We start from the raw sequence: 13,987 nt of genomic DNA, 5'->3' as shown, positions 1-13,987 counted from the left end.
TTGAGTAACCCGAGGCGAGGCAAGGCAAGGCTGAGCACGGAGCCTCACCTTGGAGGCTGCCACCAGCTGGGCTGTGCTGGCTGCAATCTCGTGGGAGCAGACGATGAGCTCTTCATACTTGCCCGTGTGAAGCACCACTTTGTCAGCTGACTCCCTGGGGATGGAGCCGGGCAGGGCCTGGGTCTCTGACCTCATGGACAGCCGGCCACCCCTACGCTCCTCCCCACAACGTGAGCACCACAGACCCTGCTGCCCCCCGACCTGGGGCGACATACACCAGCTGCGTGGCTCCCCAGCCCACCGCCTTGGAGGCAGAGATGAGGCCTTCCGTCCACCGCGAGTTCTTCGCGTAAAACTCCTGCTGTGTGGCTGCCCCCTAGTGGTGAAAGGAGGGCAGGGCGGATCAGTCAATGACATCACAGGTGGCAAGGGATCCCCACAGGGCCCTCTCCCCTCACCCCAGCCACAAGGGCGCATCCCTGGGCCGTGGGGCGATTTGGCTGTGATTTCTGGGCATGTGGTGTGCACTGGGGGGGTCGTCTCATCACTCTGTACACTTCAGGAGTCTCACGCCCAAAGGAGCCCTGTGGTCGGCTTCAGCCACAGGTTGGAGTGTTCTTGGGTCATGGCCCTTTCAGGAATCTGTCCCTCGCTGGCCCAGCTGTGTGGCCTGCTTGGCACTCGCCCAGCCAGGGATGGCCTCTCAGACCAGCAGGTGGTTCAGCTCACCCTGCCACTCTCCACAATTTCCTTCTGCAGGCTGGTGGACGTTGTCACCAGGAGCCGAATGGCCTGCCAAGACCAAGACACATATCACTCTCGGAGCGGCCCTCCCAGGTACAGAGCCTGTCCTGGTGTCTCACTCAGCACTCACCTTCATCAGGTCTGTGCAGGAGTTGAGGATCCTGGGGGGAAGAGAGAAGGATCTGCAGTGTGGCCCCATAAACCACAGAGGGTGGGTAGCAGGGAGCCTGGCCTGGTCTCTATGTGGACAATCGCAGGGCCTGGCCACAGCAGGTGCTCAGAGGGTGGGCCTGCAGGGTGGGTCCAGCTCTGCTTGTTCCAGCCCTTCTTTCCAGAGAACGAAGCAAGCAGGAGGGCACAACCCCGATGGATCTAGGAGGGCCGTGGAGAACCTGCCTCGTAATGTACTGGGGGGCAGAAGGGAGGCTCACCTCTCATTCACCTCCAGCTTTACCCCGGAGCTGGCGTGGCGGGCCTGGTTCATCATGTCCTACGCCCAATGACAGCATTGTGAGCAGGCTGCAAGAAGGGCAGCGCGAGAAGGGGGCAGCGCGAGACGGGGGCAGCATGAGAGGGGGCAGTGCTGGGGAAAGGGAACACTGGCACAGTACCAGTCCCTGAGAACAGCCACTGAGCTGGTGAGGAGAGGGCAGAGCTCAGGGTGGAAAAGCCAGGGCCACCTGCCTGCCCTGCCAGTTCTGACCTGCAGAGGCCATCTGTCCCTTCCACAAAGACCAAGTGCAGAGGTGGGCACAGCCCGCACTCAGCCCAGCCCCCAGGGCTCCTGCAGGAACTGAAGGATGCCTTGCACCCCAGTCCTCACCTCGATCCTCTGCACAGCGTCTTCAATGGCTGCGGATGTAGCTGCCATTTCCTTGTCCACCATGGCCCCCAGCTCCTCCTGACGCACATCCAGGCTCTTGGGCTTCAGCTCCTGGGGGAGGAGGGCATCCAGGAGTCAGACAGTGTGGGTTCGACCCCTAGCAACCCCACCGGGGGCCTGGGAGACAGGTGGGCAGCAGTGCTCTGGGGGGGTGCTCTGTCCCTGCCCCATGTCCTGAAGATGCAGGCTCTGCACACGAGCCCCTGTTCAGCCATAGTGGAGGAAGGTGCAGAGAAGTCGGGGACCCAAGCCCCACCCCAGCCCATTGCCCTGGCTCCAGACCCTGGCCCACGCTCAGTGTCGTGGCTGCACACCTCACCTGGCCCAGCTGAAGGATGCCCTGCAGGGGGTTCCGCACCAGGCCGGGCTGGGCCTGCTGCAGAGCCTGCTGATCCTGCAGCTGCCTCACAAGCTCCAGGGCCCGGGCCCCGCACTCCCGGCAGGTGTCGATCAGGCCTGGGGCAAGAGAGATGTGAGGGGGCCCGTGCCCAAGGACCCTGGAAGAAGCTCCCACACACAGACCCCAGCCCAGGATCTGACGCCAGGACCCGTCTGCAGGCCCCCATCTTTCCCTGGTCCACCATGAGGACCCCATGAGACACAAGCCTGAGGCCCACTTACGGTCAGCAGGGTCAGTGGGGGCCAGGTGGGAGGTGGCACCGCCATTGACGATGGTGTCGGCAGTCAGGTGGGAGAACTGGGTCAGGGCTGCCACCAGGGCAGAGGCATCTGTGAGGGGAGGAAAACAACGGAAGCCTAAGGCTGCTGCCATGGAGCAAGGCCTGGCTGACGCCTCACAACAGGCTGCCCAGCAAGCCCAAGACAGACACCTGAACCCCAGTTTGCAGATGAGGAGGGGAGGGCCTGAAGGGGAGAAGGTGCTAGGCCAAGGTCATGCAACTGGAAAGCAGCAGGGCAGGAGCCAAACCCAGGTCTGCGTGACCCCAGGCTCATAGGGCGGGGCTCCTGGGGGCACCTGCTCAGCTTCCTGGAGAGGGGCCTGTTGTGGGAAACCCCCTGGAAGGAAGGAGGCAGCAATGGCCAATGGAACCAGCACACCACTGCTGGTGGCCTCAGTCCTGTCCCAGTCCAGTCCCCCTCTGCTCTCACCTGATCTGGAGGCGAGGTACAGGGTGTGGCCCTTCTCCAGGGCACTCACAGCCTCCAGGGCCGCCTGGGCCCTGCTCACCAGGTAGTCTGCAAGCACAGGGAGCAGCGGTGAGCGGGGTGCCTGGCCTGAGGCCCCCTCACCCTCCCGCCTGCTTCCCTCAGGGCGGGCGAGTGCCTGCACCAGCAGCCCTACCCGGGGAGCTGGTGCAGCGCAGGTGCAGGGGGTCATCCAGCTTGCTCACAGCGTCCTGCAGGATGCGCTCGGCCTCAGCGGCAGTGCCCCGGAGCACCGCAAACTGCTCATCCAGGAGCCTCTGCCGTAGCCCCTGCTCCTGAGACTCCTGGTGGGAGAGGGAGAAGCAAATTAGAGATCCTGCCTCAGGGACAGCCAGCCAAGCAGGAACGACCCAGGTGAGACCCTCGCTGGGGACAGGGGTCTGAGGAGAGGCCCCACTCCACCCAGTGCTTGGGCTGCTCCCTCAAGAGTGGAGTGGACAGCACAGTAATAAAAAACAACCTAATTAAAAATAGGCAAAGGATCTGAACAGACATTTCTGCAAAAATATATGAGTGGCAGTGAACATGTAAAAAGATGCTCAGCATCATTAGCCATTAGAGAAATGCAAATCAGAACCACAGTGAGCCACCACTTCACATCTACTAGGACGGCTAAAATAAAAAAGAGATGGTAACAAGCATTAGCAAGGATGTAGGGAAACTGGCACCCTCATACATTCCTCGTAAGACTGCAAAATGGCACAGCCACTTTGGAAGACACTTTGGCAGTTCCTCAAAAGTTAAACACAGGATTACCATGTGATCCAGTTTCACTCATAGGTATATATCCAAGAGAAATGCAAACACACGTTCACACAAAACCTTGTACACACATGTTCAAGCAGCAGCATTCACAATAACCAAAAAGTGGAAACCACCCAAACCTCCATCAACTGAAGAATGGATTAACAAAATGTGGTCTATCCATACAACGGAATATTACTGGGCCGTGCAAAGGAAGGAAGTACTGACACATGGATGAACCTTGGGAACATGCATAGTGAAAGGAGCCAGTCATATTGTGTGATTCCATTTACGTGAAATGTCCAGAATAGGTAAATCCACGGAGACAGGAAGGAGATTAGTGGTTGCCAGGGGCTGGTGGTGGGGACTGTGAAGGGAGAATGGGGACTAACTGCTCATTGGATAAGGGGTTCTTTCTGGAGTGGTGAAAATGTTCTGGAAGTACAAGGTGGATGCTTGTACAGTCCTGTGCACATATTAAGAACCACTGACTTGTACCCTCTAAACGGGTCAGCTGTGTGGTATGTGAATTCTATCTCAATCTAGCTGTTATACAGGGTGGGGGGCCCGCTACCTTGTCCGCCAGCCGCCCCTGCAGCTCGCCCCTCTCCTGGGAGTTTCGCTGCTGCTCCTGGCTCAGCGCCTCCTCCTTCTCCCGCACCAGGTTCTGGGCCGCCAGCAGGTCAGCCTCCCGCTGCCGCATGGCGCTGCTCAGCGTGTCCTTCTCTGCACTCAGCGTGTCCAGCCTCGAGCTCAGCTCTGACCCGCTCTGTTAACACCTGGCATGTGAGCAAGGCTTCCAGGGGCCCTGCCCGCCCCCGCATCCCCCCCGCAAATTGACAGACAGTTCCTTAGGGCCATGTCTTCACTATCCCCTGCTCTCAGGCTGAGAGGTTCCTGAGGGCCAGGGCCAGGTCCTGTTTCCTGTGTATCCCCGCTAGGGCTGGGTCAGAGCAACACCCCAGGACTGCCGAGGGCCCCTCTGAGCCAACCTAGTGGCATCTAGGCATGGCCCAGTTCACAGGAAAGAGGCCCCTAATTTCTGTCCCACCCGATCCTGGGAGGCCACGCTGCCCAGCAGCCACCACACCTGCTCTGTGCGGCTCAGGGCCTCCTGCACGTGCACCAGCTCCCCAGCCTTGGCCTCCAGCTCCCTCTTGAGCTTCTCTAGCTGGTCACTCTGCTCCTCCAGCTGGAACAGGATAGTGTGTCACGGAGGCAGTAGGGCTGCCGGGGACTCCAGAGCGGGGCTGCTGAGACTGACGAGGTCGGGGCCCTGTGCACACAGGGGACGCACCTTCATCTCGGACTCCCGTTTCACCTGCTCCATCTGGAAGGCCAACTGCTCCTTCACTCGCGCCACCTCCTCCTGGCTCTGCTGTGTCACTGTCAGCTGCTTGGCTGTGTCTGCGTTCTGCACAGGCGGGGGACAGGCTCATGCTCTGCCACCACTGGGGACTCCCCTCCTCCGGGCCAGCTCTGCCTACACAGGGCTGGCCTGGAGCCTACCTTCCTGAGCAGCTCAGCGTGCGTGTTGATGAGCTCGCTGTGCTTTTCCTTCAGCTTGTTGTAGCGCGCCTCTGTAGCGCTGGCCTTCTCTGCAGGTGAGAGGCCAAGCCGTGATCCCCAAACATGGCAGAGGCCCCCCAGCAGCCCGGCGCCCACACCTCGGGACGAGGCGCTCACGTGGGGACACGCCCACCCCGGCCGGGCCCACGCACTCTCAGCCTCCTCGCGCAGGCCCTGGTTCCGCTCGCCCTCCAGCTGGGCGGCCCTCAGCTGGGCCAGCTCATGGCGGAGCTGCTCGTTGTCCACCAGAGCCTTTTGCTTCTGCTTCCGCTGCTCCTCCAGCTCAGCCTCCAGCGTGTTCACCTGGCCCTTCAGCTGCGAGATGTACCGCTGGGCCTGCAGCGGCAGGACGGGCGTGGGGGTGGGCGTGGGGGCCCTGCTTGGCCTGGCTGGTGGTGGGGGCAGCCCCACAGCCCCAGGCCCGCCCTCCGCCCATGCCCCTCACCTCCAGCTTGATCTTGTCCAGCTCGGCATGGAGCGTCTCTACCTCTCTTTTCAAAGTCTCGATCTGGAGGTCCCTGAGGAGAGGTCAGGAGGGCAGTTTTCTGAGGCCCACACAGTCCTGGTGTTCAAGTTCAGTCAACCAGGAAAATCAGAAGACCCGGGCACGGGAACTGGTGTTCTCATCAGCGGCCCCATGGGATTTGGGTATCTTAAGTTGTGTCCCCAACCTGTGCCCTTTCCTGACCACAGCTCTGTGAAGCCATTTCCAGCCCCTGCAATAGCAGTCAGCTCCCCAGGCCCTCACCTGTCATCCTTCACTGAGCCATTGGGGGGTCCAAACGTCTGCTCAAAGAGGTCAGCCACCACCTGCCATAGCAAAGCACGGTGACCCCCACCCTGACTCCCCTGGGCCCTCCAGGCCAGGAGCAGGAGGGAGCAGAGGGAGGGAGCCAGACCCCTCCCCGACACCCCACGTGGGAATGGGGGCAGCTCACCACTGGCTCCCCGGCCGGGGGCCCTGTGCTGATCTCGATGAGGGTCTCGGGCTCCTCGTCCTCGGGGGCCTCCTCAGGGATCACCACCACAGGCTTGATGTGCTCGGCCAGTGCCGAGGCCCGCAGGAAGTTGGGAGGTCCCTACAGGGGCAGCGGGTGGGGAGCTGCTCAGCGTCCCCTCCCCTACAGGCAGCCCTCCTTCCACCATCCCCAGAGCCCACGTGGGGTCCCTGCTGGGCGCCCGGAATCCTCAAAGCGCCCAGAGCCCAGGGCAGGAACAGCTCGGCAGGCGGCAGGCACCTCGGGCAGCCGGGGGATCTGGATGAGCCGCTTGAAGTAGAGCATGTCCGAGGCTCTGCGGAAGAAGTTTCTGAGGCTGCAGGGGATGGACAGGGGAGGTCACTGAGGAGCCGGGCTCCGGATGGGCAGCCCCAGCACACGTGGCTGGGAGCCACGGAGTGTCTTCCCGGCCGGGCCTCAGCGCTGCCCAGGCTGGTACCTGTGAAACTGCTCGTGGAACCGGTCCCTGTGGCCTTGCAGGGTGTCTGCCGGGAGACCTGCGGGCGGTACAGGTTTAACGGACTTCCTCTCTGCTCACTGCTCTGTGGCTTAGGAAGACTGCACATTCACTCCCTTCCTCTCCCCTCCCTGTTCTTCCACGTTCTAGAAACCGTCATAGATCAGAGAGATCACCATCATCCACCACCTGGCTGGGTCCCTCCCACCCGTGGGGAGAAGGGTGGGATGAGACCCGGGTTGAGGGGTTAGCTCTCGACTTTCCAAGTGAGGGGAGAAAAGGAAATGGTGAGTAGGAAGGACATCCCGCAACCATAGCAAACCAAGCGCATGCCTGGCCCTGGGGCGCCCCGTGAAGTCACTTTCAGACCTGCATCTGCCCTGGGCGAATGTCTGAATAGCTCACAAACCCTAGGCCAGCAGTTCTCTAAGTGGGTCTGGGGACAAGACCCTTTCAGAGGGTCCACCGGGTCCACACAGACGGAGCAGGGAAGCAGGTGAGAGGCCGGCTGCCCGCTCATTCAAGAGAGCCAGAGACACGTAAAACTAGGCCACTCTTCTCACTAAGTCTTTTTTCGTTTTGGAAAATAGTGATTTTTCATAACAAGTATGTTATTTGTGTTAATGGATAATGAGTTTATTATTGGCTACTTTTAACTAATTTCTTGATTTTCACTTCTGATAACAGTACATGCTGATCAACATAAGCTACATAAACACAGCCCTTTGGGGCTTCAGCTGAGCCTTGGGGGCCCGCGGCTGGCAGCAGGAGGGCTGGGGGACTCACAGGAGTGCAGCTTGAACAGGAGCTTGACTGTGTAGTGGTAGAGGTGGCTGCAGTCCTGGATGACCTGGATGAGGGGGGCCAGGCGGCACTGGCCTGAGGACATCTGAGACACAGCGATGGCTGTGTTGAGCTGCCGAAAAACTGCACAAAAGAGAGGCGGGAGAAGGAGCATGAGTGCGGGACCCCACAGGTACCAGCGTTGGTGACAGCCATGATGCGAATGGCACCATCACAGCAACCCTGGGAGGTGGGTCTGAAGATGGGGCAGCTTTACTACTGGGTAGTAACAGGCTTTACTGCTCCCAGCTGGGCAGTGGGACTCTATCCTGGGTCCCCCAACATGCTCCAACTGCTAGAATGGGAACCCATGTGCTGTGGCTGCCCCAGACGGAGGTCCAGTGCTCCTGTGAACTAGGTGACAGCGAGGTCAGGGCAAATGAAATCCAGCTCACCTCGGCCAGGGTTTCCAGACCCTCCATGTGGTGGGCCCCAGACAAGGGTGACTTAGACAGTCCTGTACCTGTGGGCCTCAAGCTCACTCTCCATCTTAGGGAGCCTAAGGCTGGGGAGCCCAAATGCCTCCTTTACAGACATGGGGACAGGCCCTGGCTTGGTCAGTCACACCACAGCAGGGTCAGGACTCAGCTTTGCAAATCCCAAAGGACCCTAAGACCCTACTTGCACCTGGGGTCAATCTCCCTGCCCCTGACAATCAAGCCTTTCATCAGACTGACCGAGCAGGGGGGACAGGGACAAACATGAGGCTGCCTCCCCAGGTGGCCTCTTCTCTGGGGCAGAGAGAGAAATGACCATGAGCAGGCAGCATGCCAGGGTAGGGGAGCCGCCAGGGCACCCGCACGGGACAGACACCAGCACACAGTTCCAGAACAGTGGGCTCCAAGCCCTGGGGTCCTACTCTTACCTGGCCTGGGGTGGGACCATTTGCAAACCTCCACGGTGACATGAGAATCCCCAGGAAGGAAGGGACAAGAAGGAAAGAGCTAAGCTGTCCCTCACCTTTTAAAAAATTACTTTTTAGCTAAATGTTAAGTACATTTTCCTTACAAAAAATTAAATCACAGAGTACTGCTGAGTTTTAAACACGTGGGTAAATATTGTTCTGCAATGGGCTTTATTTCGCTCTGCAGAACGTTTTCTAGCTCTTCCCCTGTCAGAGCAGATACAGATGCATCTCTCTCCACTTCCTACCCCAAGTGCACAGTGTGCTGCAGCCATTTCTCCACTAGGGGGCACTGATGGTGTTTCCCTTTTTTTGGCTGTTAAAACCCAGCGGTGGGAAACCCCTTGCACCGTTTCTCCAGGGAGATGCTGGCACGTGGGACAACCTGTGTGCCCCTTCTCTGTGCTTCAGCGAGACGTCAGTGTTCCCAGGAGTGGGGCGCCTGCCTGTGGTTTTCTCCACCCTCCCTCCTGGGGACCACTGCCTCCCCACACTCGGCCCAGTCGTCCCCAGGCTGAGAGCAGCACGGGGTGGGGACAGTAGTACTTGGCTCCGCCTGGCACATCTCTGCGAGGACACAGAACCCACAGCCATGGCCCTGGACACCTGCCCTTGGCTCCCCAGGCCGGGTCCTGGGCAGGCCTTCCAGGGCACAGAGAGTTTAGGTCCGAGCTGCCCGCTGGACTCGCCCAGCCTGGGAGGCCAGACCCGGGAACACCAGGAGGCTGCCCAGACCCACCTTTCCAACTCCTGATTTTCCCTTAAAAGGCATTTACTTTTCGCCGTCTTGTGGAGAGCGCTGAGTCACCCACAAATTGTTCTGAAGCTGCCACCCAAAATAATCACCTCTGTGGCCCCGGGAGGGGGAGCCCTCTGAGATTTCCTGTCCAACGGCTGCTAGTTCCCGGTTGGGAAGTCCAACATGACTCAGAGGCCTTTTACAGCAGAAAATGGGCAAGAGGACCCAAACCAGCTCAGGTCAGGGCCCTGAAGAGGCGGCTCCCAGCGGCCCCTGCCCTGCACTCTCCCTGCCTTGGGGCCAACAGAGTGGGTTCAGTCAGTGGAAGGCCCGGCAAGACCATGCCCTGCACACACCACCGGGGCCTGGCATCCTGCAGGGGTAGGCAGGCGTCTCGCCCATGCTTTGGGGGCACCTGGAGGCCCTGTTTCCTATTCCTGGCAGGGACATGGACTCCCAGGGGGTGGGCATTCAAGACTGGGAAGTCAGTATGGCTAACAGCCACCCCAACCCTGGGTCCTGAGGAATCGCACTCAGGACCTGGATCTGCTCGTTCGGCTCACCTGATTCAGAAAGCTTCAGCTCACAGTCCATGTAATCGAACATCTCCACGGTGAGCTGGAAGCTACAGGGGAAAGGAGGAGGGGAGTGATGAGATGGGAGCACAGTTCATCGGCACGCCCTTGCACAGGACAACAATCCTTCAGCCAAAAATGCCTGACTCCAAAGAACCCCATCCCTTTAACTCTGGCCTCATCTCCTGGGAACATGACCTTCAGCCCCCGAGAGTCACCGACAGCACCAGCCCCACGTGAGCACCTGGGTGTGGAAGACTTTAGGAACAAACAGGGAGACTGAGGGAGGAGAAGGGAGCCTGGGCCAGGCCACTCCACCATCCTGAGGGACTCACATATTGTTGACGTCCGTCCCAGCTGCCTTTTCCAACACCTCGTCTGTCACCTCCAGGCCCGCAGGAAACTGGGGGTGCTGCAGAGAGGACACCCCCACTCAAGTGCAGCCCATGTTGGCCCTGGCCCAGAACTGGTTCTAGCTTTTGAGGGAGGGGAAGAGGCCAGAGATGCCCCCAGCCTGTGAAGCCACCAACTGCCCTGGGTGCTGGCTGAGGAGGGGCTGGGAGGGACCAGAGAGGCTGCTGGGAGCCTAGGGCAAGGCTGAGACCACCCCCAACATCCCAGGGAAAGGCCTCGAGGTGTTGTGACTCTCCTGACGCCTTGGCATCCCTTGTTCTCCTTGAGCCAAGGTTGGGACAGAACAGATCCTGTGCTCCTCTCTGTCCTACAGCGTGACAGAGGGAAGAGCCCAGGGTCCCTGCAGCCCCACGGCTCTCCCGGGGAAACTACCTTGAGGTGGAAGGAGATTTTGGTCAGCAAGAGTTTGGTGTAAACGTTCACCAGTTGTCCGTATCGGTCATGCAGATGCCCCTGTGGAGAAGGAGCCCAGGGTAAGGCGGCTGCCCGTGAACACGCCCAGCTATCCTACAGGACCCAGGCACGTTCAGGGCAGACAAGGAAGCCGAGGCGGGAAGATGCGAGGCCACAAGCTGAACATCATTCCTTCACCCACCCACTCAGTCACTTCTTCACCAACAAATATTGCTCAACTCGCCAGAGGCGGCTACCTCTTCATTCCTAAGGGCCCCCTCCAATCTCCCTCCTAGTCTATAGCTCTTTTTCAACCTTCCTCCTTGTCATTCTTGCCAAGGAAACTCTTGTGACAAGAGCACTTTGTCCAGGGCAACAGGCCAACTCTGATTGGGATACTTTATTAAAATGCTGGTGGCAGTCAGGGAGGCACATTCCAACAGGCGTGTGTACACATCCTCCCAGCTGCCTCCTCTGTCACCTCCAAACACCACGTCTCCTGTGGCCATGCCAGCTGGGCCTGCATCTGCAAATGGCACCACGGCACTGTTTTCCTCACTTCAAAGGGCATGCGAAAAACACAGCAGTTCTGGGTCATGCGCCGCCTTCTGCAGGCCAGGTCAGTTCCCAGAGGCCGCCCTGTTCCTGCCCAGCCAGTCGGCCCCAGCAGTTTTAGCAGACAAATAAGGCCTGAGGCCCTCTTTCCACCTAGAGGATACCTCCAATTCCTGAGGGTCTGGGAGGGGCTCTAGAACACAGGCTCTGGGGTTCCACCTTTACTGTGGGTAAGAATCTTCTGGGGAGCCCTCTGAAAATGCAGACTTCCAATCCCGAGATTCTAAAGCAGCTGGTCTGAGGGGCCCAGGAGTCTGCAGCCTTCACCTGGGCTCTAAGCACCACTGTGAGATGCCTGGACTTGGGGTTGGGTGTTGCCACATTTCCCAACCCACAGGGACTGAAGGCTGGTGACTTTTGGAGCCGGAGGGCCCGTGAGCTCTGCGTTTGGAACCTCCTGTACTGGGCCCTAGAAGCAAGGCTGCAACTTCACTTACTGATGCTCATCTCCCTCCACTGTAGCCCCAAAGAACATCACTAACTTCTGCTCTGAGAGAAAGGAGAAAGACACCCGTCACAGGATGCTCCCATTTGCTCAGCCCCGTGCGCTGGGGGACACAAATGCCTAGCAGGTCTGTAGCTAGACTTTCTGGACGGTGCCCGTCTGTAGGGTGCTCAGGCCGCACCTACCCACAGATCTCCAATCTCCCGAATGTTGCTCCGATAGCGCTGGCAGTCGTGCAGCACCTGCAGCACGGAAGGGGAGACAAGGGAGAAGGGTGAGGGATCCAGAAGCTTGCGAGCAGAGTCCCGACACATTTATTCCCCACGCTAGCTGGCACGCCGAGGGCGGGGAGGCATGGGGTGGAAGGCATCAGGCAGGGTGGGCCAGCCCCGAGCTGAGGCAGACAGACGCAGGGACAGTCTCATTTCAAAGGGATGCTGCTCTGCCTCCCTGGGGCACTGGCCTGCTCAGGCAGCAGCAGATGGAGGACCCAGGCTCCCAGGCCTCCCACTGCCCTGGGAAGCACAAGGTGGCTGGAACAGATTTGCTTCTCCCGGGACCGGTGAACAGCTACTTACATTGGGGTGCCCGTCTCGAAGGACCTTGTGGAGGACATGGCAGAACTTCCAGCTGAGGATGGAGCTGCTGGGAAGTGGCAGACCGATAGCATAGGACCAGAAGGTGAAGGCCCCCTTCTCGTGGTGAGTGCCCAGTATGATGCCTACCAGGGTCAAGGCCAAGTGCAGGAAGCAGAGACTCAGGCGTGGGGAAGGTCAGAGGCCACTCAGTGACTGCAGAGACACGCATGGGAGGCCAGCCCTCACCCCATAGCCACTGAGCGCCTTCTCCCCACATCCTTCTCCCTCTGTGTCTTCCACAGTTCACCGAGAGCTATGGTCTTTAGCGAAGGGCATGAAACAGGGCAACATCATGCCCCACGAATTCAACTGGGCCCAACAGACTAAGACCATGGATGGTGCTCCTGAGATGGGATTCAGAGTCTGAGGAGCTGAGCAAGACGGGAGGCCCAGCTGGTCCAAGGCCACACGAGGACATGGGCCTCCCTCCTCAGTGAGGGCAGACTTCACAAAGCGCTGGTGGCCATCTGCAGAGCCACACTGCCCCCATAACTCACTCCCACCAAATCCACGTTCAGAGGCCATGCCGGGGAGGCCCAGGTCCTCCTCAGAGCCTCCCAGCCTCCCCGCCTGCCCCCAGGAGCCCAGAGACATGGAGGGCCGTTTGGAGGCAGGGAAGGATACGCCGGGCATGCTTCTCCTTCACGGGGGCCTCCTGGGTGTTGATGGCTTTGCTGATGCTGATGGCCTGTGAAGGAACAGAGGAGGGGGAGTTCACACACCCGCTGGGCAGGCTTCCCTGGGGGAGAACACCTCACAGGGGGAAAGGGCAACAGGCAGACAGGATGGATTCTCCACTTCAAGGCGAGTGTAGAGAAATTCTCTCAACCTAAGCAAACCAGACGTCTGAAGACTTTTCTTTCACTCGATATGTGCGGCTCAAACTACAGCTAACACCCGAAGCCACAAAGCCACCGAGAGCCTCCAGGGTCTGGGGAATAAGGAGGAGGCTGGCTGTGGCTGCAGGAGACTACCTCTGGTCTGAAACCTACATGCGTTTAGCTGTCCCCAGGAGGTGAGGCCCTCTGGGCCCCAGGGGAGCGGCCAGTCACGGCACAACCTGGCCTCCTCCATTCCGTCCCTCCTCTGGGACCTGAGCCCTCACGGCCCACCTTAAAGAGCTGTGCGTCATCCCCACTTACTGTGGGGCAAGGCCCAAGAAATGATGCAAGCTGACAAGGCCCACACAGCCACTATGTGGAAAACCAGGATGAGCCCAGCTCCCGTCGCCTGTCTGCCACGCAGGCAACCTCTCCTGGGTGGGCCCAAGTCCTGACTCAGCTCCCATCCCCACCAATGCAGATGGCAACTGTGGCCCTGCAGGAGTGGCAGGAAGTGGGGGGTCCACTTAGCACACCTGCTGCTGTCACTTGGGCCCTGAGCAAGCAGCAATCTCACCCTTGGAGAAGGGCCTCTCCCATTTCCATCTGCTGGAGTCCTGTCTCCTCTACCTTAGCTCAATGCCTCCTCTTCCAAGAAGGCTTCCTGGACGTGACTGCTCCCTCACCAAAGGCTCACAGCACTTACTGTCACCCTCCACCCCACTCACCCTGGAATTATTGCCAGTCCTGGGTTTACTTGTGGATATGATTTATTTCTCCACCTGGGGGCAGGTCTTAGAAGCCTCTCCACCCATCCAGCACCGAGCTAGGGACATCAGTGTTTGTGGGCTGAGAAGAGCTTCCTGTGCCATTGGAGGAAGGGACAGGACACTCGACAAATGCAGACACCTCTCCAGGCCAGCTGATTCTCCCAAGTCTCCCTCAGGTCCTTAGCCAGGGCCCACACTGAGCTTCCCCCACGCCCTCCAAGGACCTGCCCTGGGCAGAGCAAGGACTCCAGGGGCTGCGTGGTCACCC

The 13,987-nt window shown here is 59.5% G+C and overlaps 1 protein-coding gene across 9 annotated transcripts in view; it reads right to left on the bottom strand.

Annotated features, from left to right (window-relative positions):
- Nucleotides 1-13,987, bottom strand: part of HIP1R (huntingtin interacting protein 1 related) — a 69,841-nt gene that overhangs the window by 2,273 nt on the left and 53,581 nt on the right. For 4 of the 9 annotated variants that reach the window (XM_070629165.1, XM_070629162.1, XM_070629164.1 and 1 more), the window contains 27 exons: nt 12,753-12,816; nt 12,069-12,211; nt 11,676-11,732; nt 10,410-10,490; nt 9,959-10,035; nt 9,612-9,673; nt 7,349-7,489; nt 6,545-6,602; nt 6,346-6,421; nt 6,046-6,186; nt 5,856-5,917; nt 5,553-5,625; nt 5,260-5,443; nt 5,048-5,136; nt 4,836-4,952; nt 4,629-4,730; nt 4,113-4,307; nt 2,931-3,078; nt 2,738-2,824; nt 2,249-2,356; nt 1,947-2,083; nt 1,568-1,678; nt 1,176-1,234; nt 875-905; nt 730-792; nt 276-376; nt 49-154 (listed from right to left, as the gene is read on the bottom strand). In XM_070629165.1, coding sequence (XP_070485266.1) covers nt 49-154; nt 276-376; nt 730-792; nt 875-905; nt 1,176-1,234; nt 1,568-1,678; nt 1,947-2,083; nt 2,249-2,356; nt 2,738-2,824; nt 2,931-3,078; nt 4,113-4,307; nt 4,629-4,730; nt 4,836-4,952; nt 5,048-5,136; nt 5,260-5,443; nt 5,553-5,625; nt 5,856-5,917; nt 6,046-6,186; nt 6,346-6,421; nt 6,545-6,602; nt 7,349-7,489; nt 9,612-9,673; nt 9,959-10,035; nt 10,410-10,490; nt 11,676-11,732; nt 12,069-12,211; nt 12,753-12,816 — 2,673 coding nt within the window. Of the gene's footprint in view, nt 1-48; nt 155-261; nt 377-729; nt 793-874; nt 906-1,175; nt 1,264-1,567; nt 1,679-1,946; nt 2,084-2,248; nt 2,357-2,737; nt 2,825-2,930; nt 3,079-4,112; nt 4,308-4,628; nt 4,731-4,835; nt 4,953-5,047; nt 5,137-5,259; nt 5,444-5,552; nt 5,626-5,855; nt 5,918-6,045; nt 6,187-6,345; nt 6,422-6,544; nt 6,603-7,348; nt 7,490-9,611; nt 9,674-9,958; nt 10,036-10,409; nt 10,491-11,675; nt 11,733-12,068; nt 12,212-12,752; nt 12,817-13,987 lie in introns of all 9 variants that reach the window. The other 5 variants (XR_011542446.1, XR_011542449.1, XR_011542445.1 and 2 more) reach the window with 3 other exon arrangements.

Source organism: Equus przewalskii, chromosome 7, assembly GCF_037783145.1.
Source record: "Equus przewalskii isolate Varuska chromosome 7, EquPr2, whole genome shotgun sequence".
In the NCBI taxonomy this organism is placed as follows: Eukaryota; Metazoa; Chordata; class Mammalia; order Perissodactyla; family Equidae; genus Equus; species Equus przewalskii.
This window is presented reverse-complemented; position numbering and strand designations above follow the sequence as displayed.